Source organism: Ornithodoros turicata, chromosome 2, assembly GCF_037126465.1.
Source record: "Ornithodoros turicata isolate Travis chromosome 2, ASM3712646v1, whole genome shotgun sequence".
Taxonomy (NCBI): domain Eukaryota; kingdom Metazoa; phylum Arthropoda; class Arachnida; order Ixodida; family Argasidae; genus Ornithodoros; species Ornithodoros turicata.
The window spans coordinates 63,172,750-63,187,010 of record NC_088202.1 but is presented as its reverse complement, the minus strand read 5'-3'; the positions used below and the strand labels follow the sequence as shown (position 1 = coordinate 63,187,010).

The window sequence follows — 14,261 nt, the reverse complement described above, 5'->3', positions numbered from 1 at the left end:
TATTGACTTCCATTTCTTCTGAGCTGCGTCAACTGCACGAAACAAGTGTTATCCATATTATATACCACAGAGATGTATATAACTTAACATGCTCAAGTTAGTCTTATCTTAAGATATCTTAAATTTTTTTTAGTATTGAAGCATTAGCATCTAAATTTAGCATTTTTATTTTATAATTTTTATTTGGCATTTAGTATCTAACTTCAAAACTATGAAGTAACTTGTACTCGCTTCTTAAGTTACTCCTGAGAGTGATTTATTGAAGTCCCCCCGCCAACACCCACCCAAATATTTTTCGACATCCCCGTCCATGGATCTTCCTAAGATTTTCATTTCTGGGTGTGTGATAGCTGTTTTGGCCCTTCGTGCAGGTAGTTTTGTGGGGTGTTGCATGATTGTTTTAGCCATTAGGGCCGTGCTGGGAAAACCCCTGCCCCCTCCTATTCCGTCCTGTGTAACCCTACAAGGGGCCTTATGTCAGCAACGTTACACAAAGCTGTCACAACATAAATGCAATAATGACCACAAAATGGGGCTTGTGGTTCTGGATATACTACTGTCATAAGCAGACCACGAATTTGCATGTTTTTTTTTTCCTGGTTATGCCTGTCTTGATATCTGCATGTTTTGGAGCCGAATGTTTTGGCAATGCAGTGTGTCGAATCCAGAACCACAAGTACAAGCTAACAGTGTGTCATATTTTCATTTTCTAACCATTCCTTATTCGCGTTGATGAACTAGTAGCCTGAGATGTCGCAGTTGTGCAAAAATAAACAGCTTTTCAAGTTGCTGCTGCATACTTCCCAATATGATTTCACAGTATTTTTAGCATAGTTGCATATGTATTATGAGAAATTTCAGTGCATATGAATCCGTGGTCTGGTCGTAAGATACTTCCTTTCACTGGGTGTCCACACAAGCAACATCACCGGGCAAAATGTATCCTGCTCGAAAGTGTGCACCAAGAAGATATTGCGGAAGAACAAGAGTATCCGAATATCCACTTTTATCTTCACTTTCTTTGTTTGATAATTAATTTGGAAAATTGCAACTTGGTAGTAATTGAAAGCAAAGAGATTCCTTTGTCAGTAATCTGTATTTTACTCATATACACTTCAAGGTTCAGTAATTAGTGCTCCACTCTCCTACTTTTTGCCTGGTACTCAGTAACTTCAACCCAAAAAAATTGCTGAGTGTCTTCCACAAGTCTGACATACCCACACCATTATCAAAATATGCCCGGTGTGTATACTTTCGATGGATGTGAACAGTCAGTCACTCACCTTGGATTCCTAGAGTGTCTGCGACCTCCGTCCAGAGTAGTTGCTTCTTTATCACATCTTTATACGCTTTCAGCTTGACATTCCACAATATTGGCCTCTTTTCGACTTCGCCAATAAGGCGTTCAACTTCCAAACGCGAAGCCATGCTCCTTGCTTGTGTGCACTGTGCTGTATGGATGGTAAGCAGTGAGCTCACCATATGGTGAGCATAAGCATACTTGTATTGTAGCATACTTGTACCATATGTACAGCTCTTCGAAGTGCGAGAAGAACGCTGACTCGCTGGCCCGACAGATGTTTCCGAACACATATCGTCGATGCGTTTTTTGCTTGGAATGTCTCAAAGCATAATATCAGAGTTTACAGTATTAGTTAAGCAATCACGGTTAGATGATCAGGCCAAATAATAAAGGATACATGGCACTGGCGATAATATGTTGGAAGCACTCGGCGATAAAGCATGCCAGCCAACTATTACTATGACAGTCAAATTATATCAAATAAATAGTTGACTGTTGACTGCCACGACGTAAAGCACGACAGCTAGCCAACTATTTATTGATTTTACTTGTAGGTATCGAGTTTGTTCAGTCACATACAAACATCCAAGACATCGAACAGGGACGTAGGAATCCGTCATCGTAATTAAAAGCACATAAAACCACGAACAAAGGCGGCACACACACACACACACGCGAAGCTTATTGTCAACACAGGTTTATTAACTCACATACATACTGTTTAAAAGCTCCCGAAAATTTTCTTTGTGTGTCGACTATCCACGGAATCGACGCAGATCTCTGGGCTCCGAGAAGTATAAATTACATTTGCTTAAACGCGTAAATACACTTACAAGTTCGTCCGCGACTTCTGTTCAGAATATATACTTCGTATTGTCTTTGCACTCGATCACCTTCACGTTCCAATGCACATATCTTCTTAAAATCAGGCGTTCAACCTCTTTCAACCTCGAATACAGGCGCCATGTTTTTTATTTACGTGCCGTGCTGGAGCGGCTGGAGGGAGAGCGGTCACGTGCAGTTTCCTGTCACTGCTATTGGCTGGCCCCATTCCGCTCGCGCACTTCACTGCCGAAATTTCTATCCCGCCAGATATGAGCGTTTCGGCTGTTCGCCTATTGTTCTGTTGTTCGGTTGCGAGGTTGGGCACGCTCGGCACACGCTCCGCTTTAATTCGGCTGGCAAATACGCTCCATGCGGGTGGCGCCTAAGGCCCGTTTGTGTATCTGTCTGTGTGTATGTGTGTGTGTATTCCGTTTTCTTTCTTTTTTTTCGTTTCTTTCTTTTTTTTTCGTTTCTTTTTTTTTCGTTTCTTCTTTTTTTCGTTTCTTTCTTTTTTTTCGTTTCTTTCTTTTTTTTCGTTTCTTTCTTTTTTTTCGTTTCTTTCTTTTTTTTCGTTTCTTTCTTTTTTTTTCGTTTCTTTCTTTTTTTTTCGTTTCTTTCTTTTTTTTTCGTTTCTTTCTTTTTTTTTCGTTTCTTCTTTTTTTTCGCTTCTTTCCTTTTCTTTTCCTTTTTTCGTTTTCTTTCCTCTTTTTCGTTTCTTTCCCTTTTCTTTTCGTTTCTTCCTTTTTTTTCTTTTCTTTCTTTTTTTCGTTTTCTTTCCTCTATTTCGTTTTCTCCCTTTTTTTTCGCTTTCTCTCTTTCGTTTTTTTTTTCGTTTTCTTTCTTGCCGCCTTCTTTCCTTTTTCGTTTTCTTCCTATCTTTTCGTCCCCTTTCCTTTTCCGTTCCTCTTTACGAAAGGAATAGCAAGTCGGCCTTTGCCTGACTAACCTTTCCTTGTTTTTTTTTTCTCAATAAACATATCCCCCCCCCCCCCCCCCTTGTTGTGAAAAATCTTGTGAAAAAGTGTGATGGACGCGATCTTGCGACGCTCAGACAGCAAAGCGAGCTCAGCCTTTTTCTTCATGAGGGAAACACTGCTGTACGGAGAATAGTCACTGAAGATAAAACGAGCCGCTCGGTTTTGAACTGATTCAAGGGATTGTGATAAGCTGCTCTGAAAAGGGTCCCATATTGGAGACGCATATTCTAACTTCGGCCTGACAAACGTTGTGTACACTTGTTTTTTAACTGTTGAGTTGGATTGTCGAAGTCGTCGTCGGAGGTAGCTTAACGTCCTGTTAGCGCTTCCCACAACATGCGCTACGTGAGCTGTCCATGACATGTTGCTAGAAAGGTAAACTCCCAGATATTTGTAAGTATCGACATGCTCTAGAACGGAAGAACCAATGCGGTAAGTAAACTCTTGGGGTTGACGCCGCGTGAATGACATGACTTTGCTCTTAGTGTTATTGATTGGAAGTTGGAAGGTAGAGCACTAAGAAAGGACGATGTCGAGATCGCTCTGTAGCTTACTGGCATCGAAGCAATCCGCTACTGTCCGGTAGAGCACACAGTCGTCGGCAAATAACCGTATATTAGATGAGATACCCAAGGGCAGATCGTTAATATATATCAAGAAAAGAAGCGCTCCAATGGCGGAGCCTTGAGGTATACCAGACGTTACTGAACAAAACGATGAGGATGAGGAATTGGCAAACACGTACTGTTTTCGATTGCCGAGAAAATTTTTTATCCATGCTAGCACAAACGGATCTAAGTTAAGACGTGTGAGTTTAGTAAAGAGTTTAGTGTGAGGAACCTTATCAAAAGCCTTTGCTAAATCCAGAAAGACTGCGTCGACCTGCAGACCAATATCCAAGCTAGATAAAATGTCGTTAGATAAACCAGCTAGTTGCGTTTCGCACGAATAACCTTTTCGAAAACCGTGTTGGTACCCGAAGAAAAATGAGTTACTTTCCAGGAAGCCTACAAGGTTAGAGACTATGATGTGCTCCAAGAACTTGCAAGGTATACTTGTGAGAGAGATTGGCCTGTAGTTACATGGCGTTTGCTTGTCACCACCTTTGTGCACTGGAATGATCTTTCCAATTAACCAGTCGGAAGGAATGTCTCCTTTCACGAGGGATTGGGTTAGAATAAGGCACAGAAATTCGGCACTGATGGATTTGGTGTTTTTCAATATCTTGGAGTTAATAGAATCGTGGCCGCATGATGAACTAATCTTCAGATTGTCTATCAACTTGATAATTCCGTTGTAAGATATATCAATGCTGCGCATGGCTTGGAAATCAGGCACTACTGCACCGGTAACATTTGCGCCGTCGTCAACAGAAAATACGGATACAAAATAATCGTTCAGTACCATGGCGCAATCTTCATCAGTTACCAAAGAGCCAGTCGAGTCGTGTATGCGCTATCACCTCGTGCTGAGTTGGGCAAACTATATTCCAGAATTTCCTGGGGTTATGTAGCATTGAAGGCAGTGTGCACTAATAGAATGAGCTCTTGGCTGATTGAGTACTGGTCCGAAATTCTGTTTCGGCTTGATAATACCTCGCCCATGCGTGATTATTTCTGGACAGTTTAGCTTTTCTATATAATCTTTTTTTTTACTACGAAGGCGTTTCAATTTGTTATTGAACCATGGCACTGAGCGTAAAACATTGACAGAAATGGTAGGAACATGAGTGTCCACCAAGTCAAGTAATTTGTTCTTGAAAAGACACCAGTTATCCTCGACTGACCTAACGTGAAATGAGCCTAGATAATCTTCGTAATATACGGCAAGTTCAGTGTTTATAGCGTCAAAGTTCCCAGCTTTGTAATCTTTTATGAGTTTCTTACCCCTCCGTGTGCGCGCGACTTTAATAGACAGAGAGGCGTGGATGAATTTATGATCACTTGGGCCAGCGAATACAGATACAATGGACAAGATATCAGGTACCGAAGTGAGGATCAGGTCAAGAATATTAGACGATGTGCTGCCTATGCGTGTAGGCTCTCTTACCAGTTGCTCAAGGTTGTACAGGCTGCATAGATCAACAAAATCGCGCTCTTCTGGGGAGCACTGCAGCTGAAGCGCATTTTGCCATTTAATGTTAGGAAAGTTAAAATCCCCCATGAGAACTATTTCACTGGATGGATACCTTGTGGTTATATTGTTAATTGTTATTGTTACGCAGTTTATCGACAAAATCACATGTATCTGGTGGTCTATAGCATACAGCACAAATAAAACTACGCGACAGCAACTGCATACGGGTGCAACATATTTCAAGATCACATTGGATGTTTAACAGGTGCGGAGACAGAACATTGGAGAAGGCCAGGAGTACGCCACCGCCCTTACGGTCAACTCGGTCCCGGCGAAACACAGTGTAGTTCGGCAGGATTTCATTATCGCATACCGAGGGATTAAGCCATGTCTCAGTTAAGGAAATTACGTCGGCGTTAGTGTTGTCAACTAGTGATTGTAGCTGATCAACTTTATTGACAACGCTACGTATATTGCCACAAAGAACAGAGATGCCTGTGGACTGCGGTCATGTGTTCGATACAGAAGTCAGACAAGATTGAGATCTTGTGACACGAACTGTAGATAATGGGTCGTGTAGTTTATTATTTGGGGCGTTACTCAAGGGCAGCGTGCGTTGATGATGTGCGGCATCCGGGGCCGAAGAACTGCCATTTACCTGTTCTCTTTGCTGAGTATTGTGATTCCAAATATAAATCACATCGTTGATGAATAATTTGTCGTAGACTAAGCGCACTTTACACCCTCTTGATTTTTCGTCTGAAGCGCTAGCCATCAAGTTTTTACGAGCCTGCCTCACTCGTAGAGGTAAGTCCTCACTGATCGAGAGGGGAGACCCCTTCAGCCGCCAACAGTTTTTCAAGATCTCAATCTTTTCTGTATAGTTGAAGAGTTTTAAGATTACAGGGCGCGTTTTGCCTTGTTGTCTACTACCGAGCCGATGGACACGTTCTATGCTGGTGGGAGTAACATTCAAATGGTCGCGAAATATTTTTTCTTTGACTATTGCAAAGAGGTCGTTCTGCGATTCGCCAGTGGTTTCCTCCAAGCCGAATATTAATAGATTATTGCGTCGTGAACGTGCTTCAACGTCTTCAACTTTGCTTGTCAAGGAGGCTACCTTACATTCAAGAGATATGAGCTTATCTGATGCCTCCGATACCGTAGCTTTTAATGTTTGTAGGTTTCGCACTTCAGATTCAATTTGATTAACTTTCCTACTCAGTTCGGTAAGAGACTTCTCAGTTTCATTTTGACTTTGTCTTATGGATAGTAAAACCTGGCTGTCTGATGCTTGGTTAGACAAAAGTGTAGCGAAAAGTTCCTCCGTTGTAGGGCCTGGGTTACTCTGAACATCCCCGGAAAGCATCAGTAGCGCATGAATAACATCATAACAATCACACACAATCGCATACATAGCTTGTGGGCACGGCAGAATCAATATGCACAGGTTGTTACTCTTGAACGACGTCTAAGAATATTTACGTGAACTAACCTGTAGAACGAAATGCAGAGGTGTAAGAGGACGCATATTCAGCAGCGTGCCGTGCCCACGACTGAAGGAAAAGGCAGCATAGTCGTCCTTAAACGCTGATGGCAAGGACACGTGGGTAGGTGGCGTTGATAACGGCGTTAAGCATGCTTCCACTGTAGGACAATCGAAGAGCGGAAGAACTGGTTCGGCACGCGGTGCTAGATGATCGTCAGATACAGGCACGACGAACGGAAATGGTGTGTCGAAGCTTGTAAGATACAGTGTTGGGCCAAGGACAAACACCTGTAGAACGAAATGCAGAGGTGTAAGAGGACGCATATTCAGCAGCGTGCCGTGCCCACGACTCAACACACTTACAACGACAACTTATTTCCGTTATGGAAAGTATTACACTTTATGCGGCAGTTTGTCAATATTAATTGACAGTAATCCATCAGTGAAACAGAAGTTGTCAAGACTAAGTGTGGTTTCTGACGAAAACAAATAAGATAAAATAAAACGACGCTAGATTATGTCCCTGCTGTGCCATCACACCCTCCTACATCGGTCCTTGCCCAGCAAACCACTCATATCCACAGGACATACCTATAAGGTCGCGAACGTCCTGAATATTTGGACAGCTATGCGATATCTAATGGACGTCCCAGAACGACATTCGCATTTCGGCTTTGCGCAGTAAATAACAGATGTCCTCGGTACACCTGCAGGATATCGCGCTTTTGATATTTGACTGGAGGAAGCAGCTTGGAGATCCCTGGAATATCCATGGAAGATCCAGTACATGAGATATTGGGCACTTGTTGAATGTCACAGTAACGTTGCCAGGACGTCGCATGGAGATACACAGATAAATGTGGGAGTTTATGACATCTTGTTCCGACAGACACATTTTTGTTCTGCTCCCCCCCCCCAAAGCAAGCAAAAACTTCTGTAAACGCTAACTGGATATGGGGGAACAAAGTAAAATCGTTATATATTTTTATCGTTCGCGTGCTGCTAGACGTGACAATATTTATCTATGCGTAACGCTCATCAAGCAACACCGGAATTCGATCACTGTTACAGCTCCACTCAGCAGCTAATCACATTATTGACAGTAGGCTGAATTAAAAACACAGTATTTGACATGAAGGAATGTCAGAAACGTTATTGGTTATACCTTGACTCTGCAGGTACACAGGATAATTGCAGTGGAGCACCCTCTCACTATTACAAATGTATCACGGCCCAATACACTTAACGAATGTGTCCCAACAACTTGTATTTCAGTATATGCTATGGCCATTTTGTCAACAGAGACTATTGTGAATGCTCTGGTCTCCCTTCAGATCTGCGTACGCGGTGGAGGGGACAAAAAGAGTCTGCTCTTTTTAAGGCGAGAGCACCTTTGTTAACCTGGTCTGCCTTGGTGGACCGTGTGTCGGAGTGTGGTCGAACGCTGGCGGAGCATGCTACAGTTCCTGGATTTTTTTTCCTGTTGTTGATGATCGAGGAATTTATTTCAACGAACACATACATGATGACAATCATGTAATAATTAACATATGTAATATGTTTGGTAATAAATATGTACTTTCCGTTTATCTCAGCGTGGCGTCGTCGTATCAGATATGTATGAAACTAAAAGTAAGCCCAAGTTAATATTAAATTTTAAGTCAGAGCTATTTGTGACGTCCAATCTGTGTCCAGATATCCATTAAGATAACTTGCAGGGACATATCTAGGATGACAAAGGAGGGTTAAAATGCATACCTCACGGACGTCCTGGGATCCTCACGAATCTCCAGCTGATATCCAAATATCCAGAATTAGATATCGCATAGATCACTCGCAATCGCAATCATAGGTGTAAGTGGTTTACTGGGTGATGACCTAGGGGGCAACCAAGAGAATATTGTAAGGACATGTGAGAGTCCCCTTTTTAACAAATGAGGGATATCCTGAGGACCGATTTCGCCCTCCGGCGGACATCCCGGTATAATAACCGTCGGCTATCCCACGGACGACAATGTGTTCTTAGGGTTCGTACGAAGCCGCGCTCCCCACGACTCGTTTACCGATTTGTAATGCGCGTGCGCCACACTCGAATCGGTCGTTTCGTTCATGCGAAAACGACTCGCTAAAACTCCCTATTCTCCTCACAGCAGCATGCATCGTTTCATACCTGTGGGGCCTAGCACGTCGAGATCTCAAATCTGAACACTTTGACAGGGAACAACACAACTCTCGTAAAAACCTAACCATCTTAAGAAGATAATAGTCTCTTTTACAAAAACAAGATACCCGGCTCAAGCATACAGATATACTTACATGTGGTTTGACTGGAACTTCCTTCGCGGGCCACCGTCTACCGAACTACCGCACATAGAAGCTAACATGGAGGCAAACGTCGTCAGCGGCGCCACGCGGCCATGTTTCCTTCCTTCATGATAGCAGCCATAGCTCGCGGCGTTCTGGCGTCGCGCGTTATAATAGAAATCCACACGGTTGCTCACAAATAAGTAGCCTCGGCAAAATGTCTACTGGTAACTCTGCCCATGCCCACGCTAGGCTGCGCACGGGAGGTCACGATTCGAAGTACGTCTCTAGCTACTAGCTCTACTAGCTCTAGCTACTAGCCACTAGCCTCTGCTAAGGGACTACTCAGTTTTTGTGACTTTTTACCTTGAAGAAAAGACAAAATAAAATCAAAATCAAATCAAAATAAAAAAAGTAAGGAAAATGTATTGGAGGCGCGCCAAGTCACTTCTCGAGCCTTCTCCTTTTAATGCGTTAGCATTAGGCCGCGTACCCACATGCGGTAGAGATGTGCGCAACCGCCTGCCGCAAGCGGGCGCGTATGGATGCCGCCCCAGCTATACTGCCTCCGCCCGCGACTCTCCACAGCGAAAGCTTGACAAGATGGCGGACAACAGCGAAGTCGAGCTACTGACTGTTAGTGAACGTTTCCGTTCTCACATCTGAGCTTTTGTGAAACCAGCATCGCAGGCGCAAGAAACGCAGGCTTTGGGTTCACTCGCTGTGGCGATAGCGCATTCTTTTGTTGTGAACAATGTTTAGCTTTCAACTTCCTGACACTATGACAGTCAATATCTTACACTTTACTTACCTGCACTCCCAAATTTTATTCCAGTGTCGACCCAAAAAGTCATTTTAACGCAACGCTCTATAATGTAGGCAGCAATGACATTTTATTTCCGTCGTCATAAATTCGCCGGCTGAAAAACGTGAGCATCACTGCGACATACCTTCCAGTCAACGACGCCGTCAATGCTCCCCGTGCGGGAGGCTGGAAGAAAACAAGAACGCACGCAACTTCCGTTTACTTCCTGATTGGCGGAGCATGTGCGGATGTCGCTAAAAATCGTCCACTGCGCGATCGCCAAAAAGCGGCAAGCGGAGGTGGCATTTCCCGCACAGCGGCAAGACTTTGCCGCGCCGCGTTCGCGTTTCCGTGCAGATTCTCCGCATGTGGGTATGCGGCCTTAGAGTCCTCGCTAGGCAAGAATCGCGGCGTCAGTTCTCCGCAACTCCCAATAGAGCCCATAGTATAGGAAAATTCACACAACACTGGGCACACGACCAATGAGAATGCAGCGATTGCTTCCTCAATCCTCCAATCAGAAGTCTTTCCGTCCGTCTCGCAGCCTGACCGGTTCTGGCTCTTGCTGACTTCTGCTTTCCATACTGGCCTGTACCGGCTAATTGTACCGGCTAATTGTACCCATGAGTCTACTACTTTCATGCAGGCCATAAAGTTATTCCGTAATTTCAAAGCAAATGTGAAAAGTGTTGTAATGAACAGAAATTTATTTTATCAATTATACTGACACAGTCGGCAGCTTGACGCATTTACATGCACTGAGCAGTGGGGTGCAGCTGTAGCTTCCACAGTTTCGCCACGAAAACCACCGCCCCCTTGGCCACGTGATCATCCGTAGCGAATCGCGAAGAAGTAGCCGGAAAACGGCGCCAAAAAGCGCGCGCTGACTGATCGAACTGCGCAGGTGCACTGCGTACCTTCTCTATACCCTCTCACTCGGATTCTCCCTCCCTCCCCCTTCTGTTCAGGGCGCTTCGCCAGCGCATCTGCCAATATTATCGGGAAGCAGAAAACGAAAATCCAGAAGACGAAAGAATTCACATGTACAAATTTATTGACACGGTAGACATATAAACAAGAAGCAACATTTGAATGCAAGTAAATCTACAGACACAGATTATTACAGAATACTGCAGAATAAATACAGAAAAAATACTTCAGAACAACAGAAAGCGTGACTATCATATTATACAATCATTAAAGGAAACTATTCGGTTTGGAGAAAGTAGATATTATTACACACATATATAGGACGTAATGAGACGCAGGAGCCATTCGCTTCATCCTAGCACAACTGTAGAATTTTCAGGTGACAGGGGCCACATGCTTGGGAATCGCAGGGCCACGAACAGCTGTGGGTGTCTGAATGAAAAAAAAAAGAAGAAACCTGTTAATGATATGGTAAACCAGAGCATAGGTAACGCTAATCCCTCTGCCGACACAGACGCCAGCTGCACAACGGTCAGACGGGTCGGCGCCTTGGAGGAACGCACGCGAGCGAATCTCTCGGATAAATGAGCCTCAGCCAATCATGATCGAGAAAGGTCACGTGGAGGACCGGAGCCAATGAAAAGTAAGTAGCCGGAATTTGGCGGGAAATGCCAGCGGCGACACTATTTTCGACGTGGCGAAACGCGCTTACTGTGCCTCCTCTGCAATGAGCGTACCGAGTTCATTGCGTAGCGCTTCCTGACACACAGCAACAAAGTTCAAACTTGCAAAACACGCATATCGACACAGCCTATTCCCAACAACGAACAACTGTCACATACTTGTGCCCAATCTCTTGATCATCATGACCTTGCCTGCTATACGTCAGAAACATAAAATGCTGCTGCTTCATGAATGGTATTTTATTGTCACCGCTATGCACATCTGACGGCGCTCGAACGTGTTCATCGAGCTTTCAAATCGGATTTCAAACACTTCAGTTTGAAATCCGATTGACCGTTGGTACACCGATGCTTGTGTCGAGAAACAGTACAACACGATCAAAAACACCATAATACGGCAAACGTATTATAATAAAAAAATAAGACGGCGAACGCACTTGCCTCCCAACGAAAGATACTGCCGACCCGGCGTCCACTGTACGAATTTCAAATGAAATCGCCGGGAGAGTACGCAGCACGCAGGCGAGAAAGAGCGAAGTGCCGTTTTCAAATTCTGGCAACCAATCCGAACACACCTGTGGTATCCGACCAATGGAGAGGCACGGACTGCTTTGTGCGCAGTAACACACATTTTGATACAGATTTTACGAGAGATGGGGGGGGGGGGGGGGGCTGGTGGCGTGTTGTGTCTGTAGCCACGGAACTAGAGTGAGGCGCTGCGAGGGGAGAGGAGAAGAGGGCACGTGGATATCGCGACGCGGCGCCGGCATGGCGGCAGTGGCAGGTGCAGCTGTGGTGGTCGACAGTTTCAGATGTGTCTGCGTGGGCTCGCCATGGGCTATGAAAGCTGTGGGGAGGACCGGCGACGAATGAAGGCTGCGAGACGGCGCCGTCAAGCTGAATAAGAGCAAGCCCGAAAGGCTCGTTTGCCTGCGTATGCTGTCTTGCGTTAGCGTTGTGTAAGGTCGTGTGAAAGGTCGTTGAAGGGGTTTGTAGCGTTGTGAAGGGGAGTCCCAAAAGCGTTTTCAAGTTTTAATGCTAACGCATTTCCGTCGGATCCACCAATGGATCGACCATATATTTTATATCTCTATGCAGAGCCGTCGCGATGCGAGTTTGCGCCCGGGGCAGGGTAAACGTGAAGCCCCCCCCCCCTCTCTCTCTCTCACTGCGTCAGAAGCTTTGTAAACAAAGAAAAGAAAATGCTCATTCCACTGCCGAGATCGTAAATTCAAATTATCTTCATTCCCGCTTTATACTGAACAAACAACCTGCAGGGGCCTGCCGTACGACGCCCCTCTTGCCCCCCCCCCCCCCCATCGCTACTGCCCTGCCTATATGTTTCTGAACTCGTTTGTGGGTGCCCAGCCACGTCGGCATCCATGGGGTGCGTAGAGCACTGCGAAAATACTCCAAAAGCCGGGAGATGACATAACGAAAGAAAGAGAGGACTCCGACTTAACGTAACAAATAACAACTTTGAGAAGACGTTTAAGCAGAAGACGTTACTGCAGCCAAATAACAGCTTAAAGTTGTTATTTGTTACGTTAAGTCGGGGTCCTCTCTTTCTTTCGCGTAGAGCAGTGCACGGTCCTGAATTTACTCGGCCCGCAACCGAAGCCACGGAGGCTTACCTGACCCGAGCCGGACCGGGCTGCCGAAAACTCGGACCGGCCCGGCCCGTACCCGACGCCACGGAGGCTCACCCCAATCGAGCCCGACCCGGCTGCCGAAAGCCCGGCCGAGACCCGCATATCGCATAGCATATCGTCCAAGAGGTCCTATCTACACTGTACATCTACACTGTACAACGAACATTGCACACCATACTTACTTGGAACGCGTAAGCATAGCCTTTGATGCGGTTGAGCTTGTAACAACACATGGGCATCGAGTCTAGCGCGCCTGTCCACGGTGCATGCCGCAAGGAGGGCGGAATCCACAACATGGCGAAGTCGATTATAACGCGACACCTGTGTTTTAGCAGCCCTCCTTGCGGCCCTTTAGCCCGAGAACTCTCGGACTGAACCCGAGCACAACCCGCGCACGCCTTCTAAACGACTTCGAGGCCCGATTTCGGCCCGCAGGCCGGGCCGGGCTCGGGCTTTCGGGGCAGGCCGGCCCTTTGCGGTGCTCTAGGCTGCGCAGGCCGTACCGCTACATCTGCACTTTCAGTGGATGTGTGGTATGCTTTGGTGTTCCATTTCGACAGCTTAGGTCATTGTTGAAGAAAACAATCAATCAAAAATGACAGCAGCCCTGTGACACTCGGAACCGCAACAAACTCCTCAGTATTACAGTGAGACACAGACATAGACCTGGAATAGAATGGATATGTGGAGAAAAAATTACAGGTCGGTTACGATTATGTAACGCAAATTTCAGCGGTAGCTGTTGTGTGTGGATGTTGACGCTGTTATTGTTGATATATGCACAATTACTTTAAAGTGACGAGTACTGCCTTGTGATCTGTATGAGTGGTGATGTGTAGAGCTGGGATTACCGGGAAAAAAATATTGCTAAAAGCGGGAAAAACGCGGGACAGGAAACACTGAAAAATCGGGACCCTTTCCGGGACAACGTACCCATCTCTGAGTATCTCAAAACTGCTTTTATTAGCTTTAGATTATTTGAACTTGTTTTGCATCACCGAAACCGAAACGGAGGGTTTTGTCATACAGCCACAGCGATTTCCCCGAGACCTTCCCGTTAGCAGCTACCGCTGTAAAATACCGAGATATGGAAATATGGATATACATACTGTATAAGTGGTTAAATTCGCGGGCTGAAATATTTGCGAATTTGCGAGGAGTCAGGAAGAAAGCGGTCTCGTGGTAGATAGGGGTACCCCAGAGTCCCATGCGCAGGC

At 45.3% G+C, this 14,261-nt stretch overlaps 1 protein-coding gene across 1 annotated transcript; it reads right to left on the bottom strand.

Annotated features, from left to right (window-relative positions):
- Positions 1–5,689: 5,689 nt before the first annotated feature.
- Positions 5,690–13,283, bottom strand: LOC135384713 (uncharacterized). The gene is made up of 2 exons (XM_064613901.1): positions 13,227–13,283; positions 5,690–6,652 (listed from the first exon to the last, which is right to left on the bottom strand). The coding sequence occupies exons 1-2, from the start codon at positions 13,281–13,283 to the stop codon at positions 5,690–5,692; spliced, it is 1,020 nt and encodes a 339-aa protein (XP_064469971.1).
- Between the last annotated feature and the right edge of the window lie 978 nt (positions 13,284–14,261).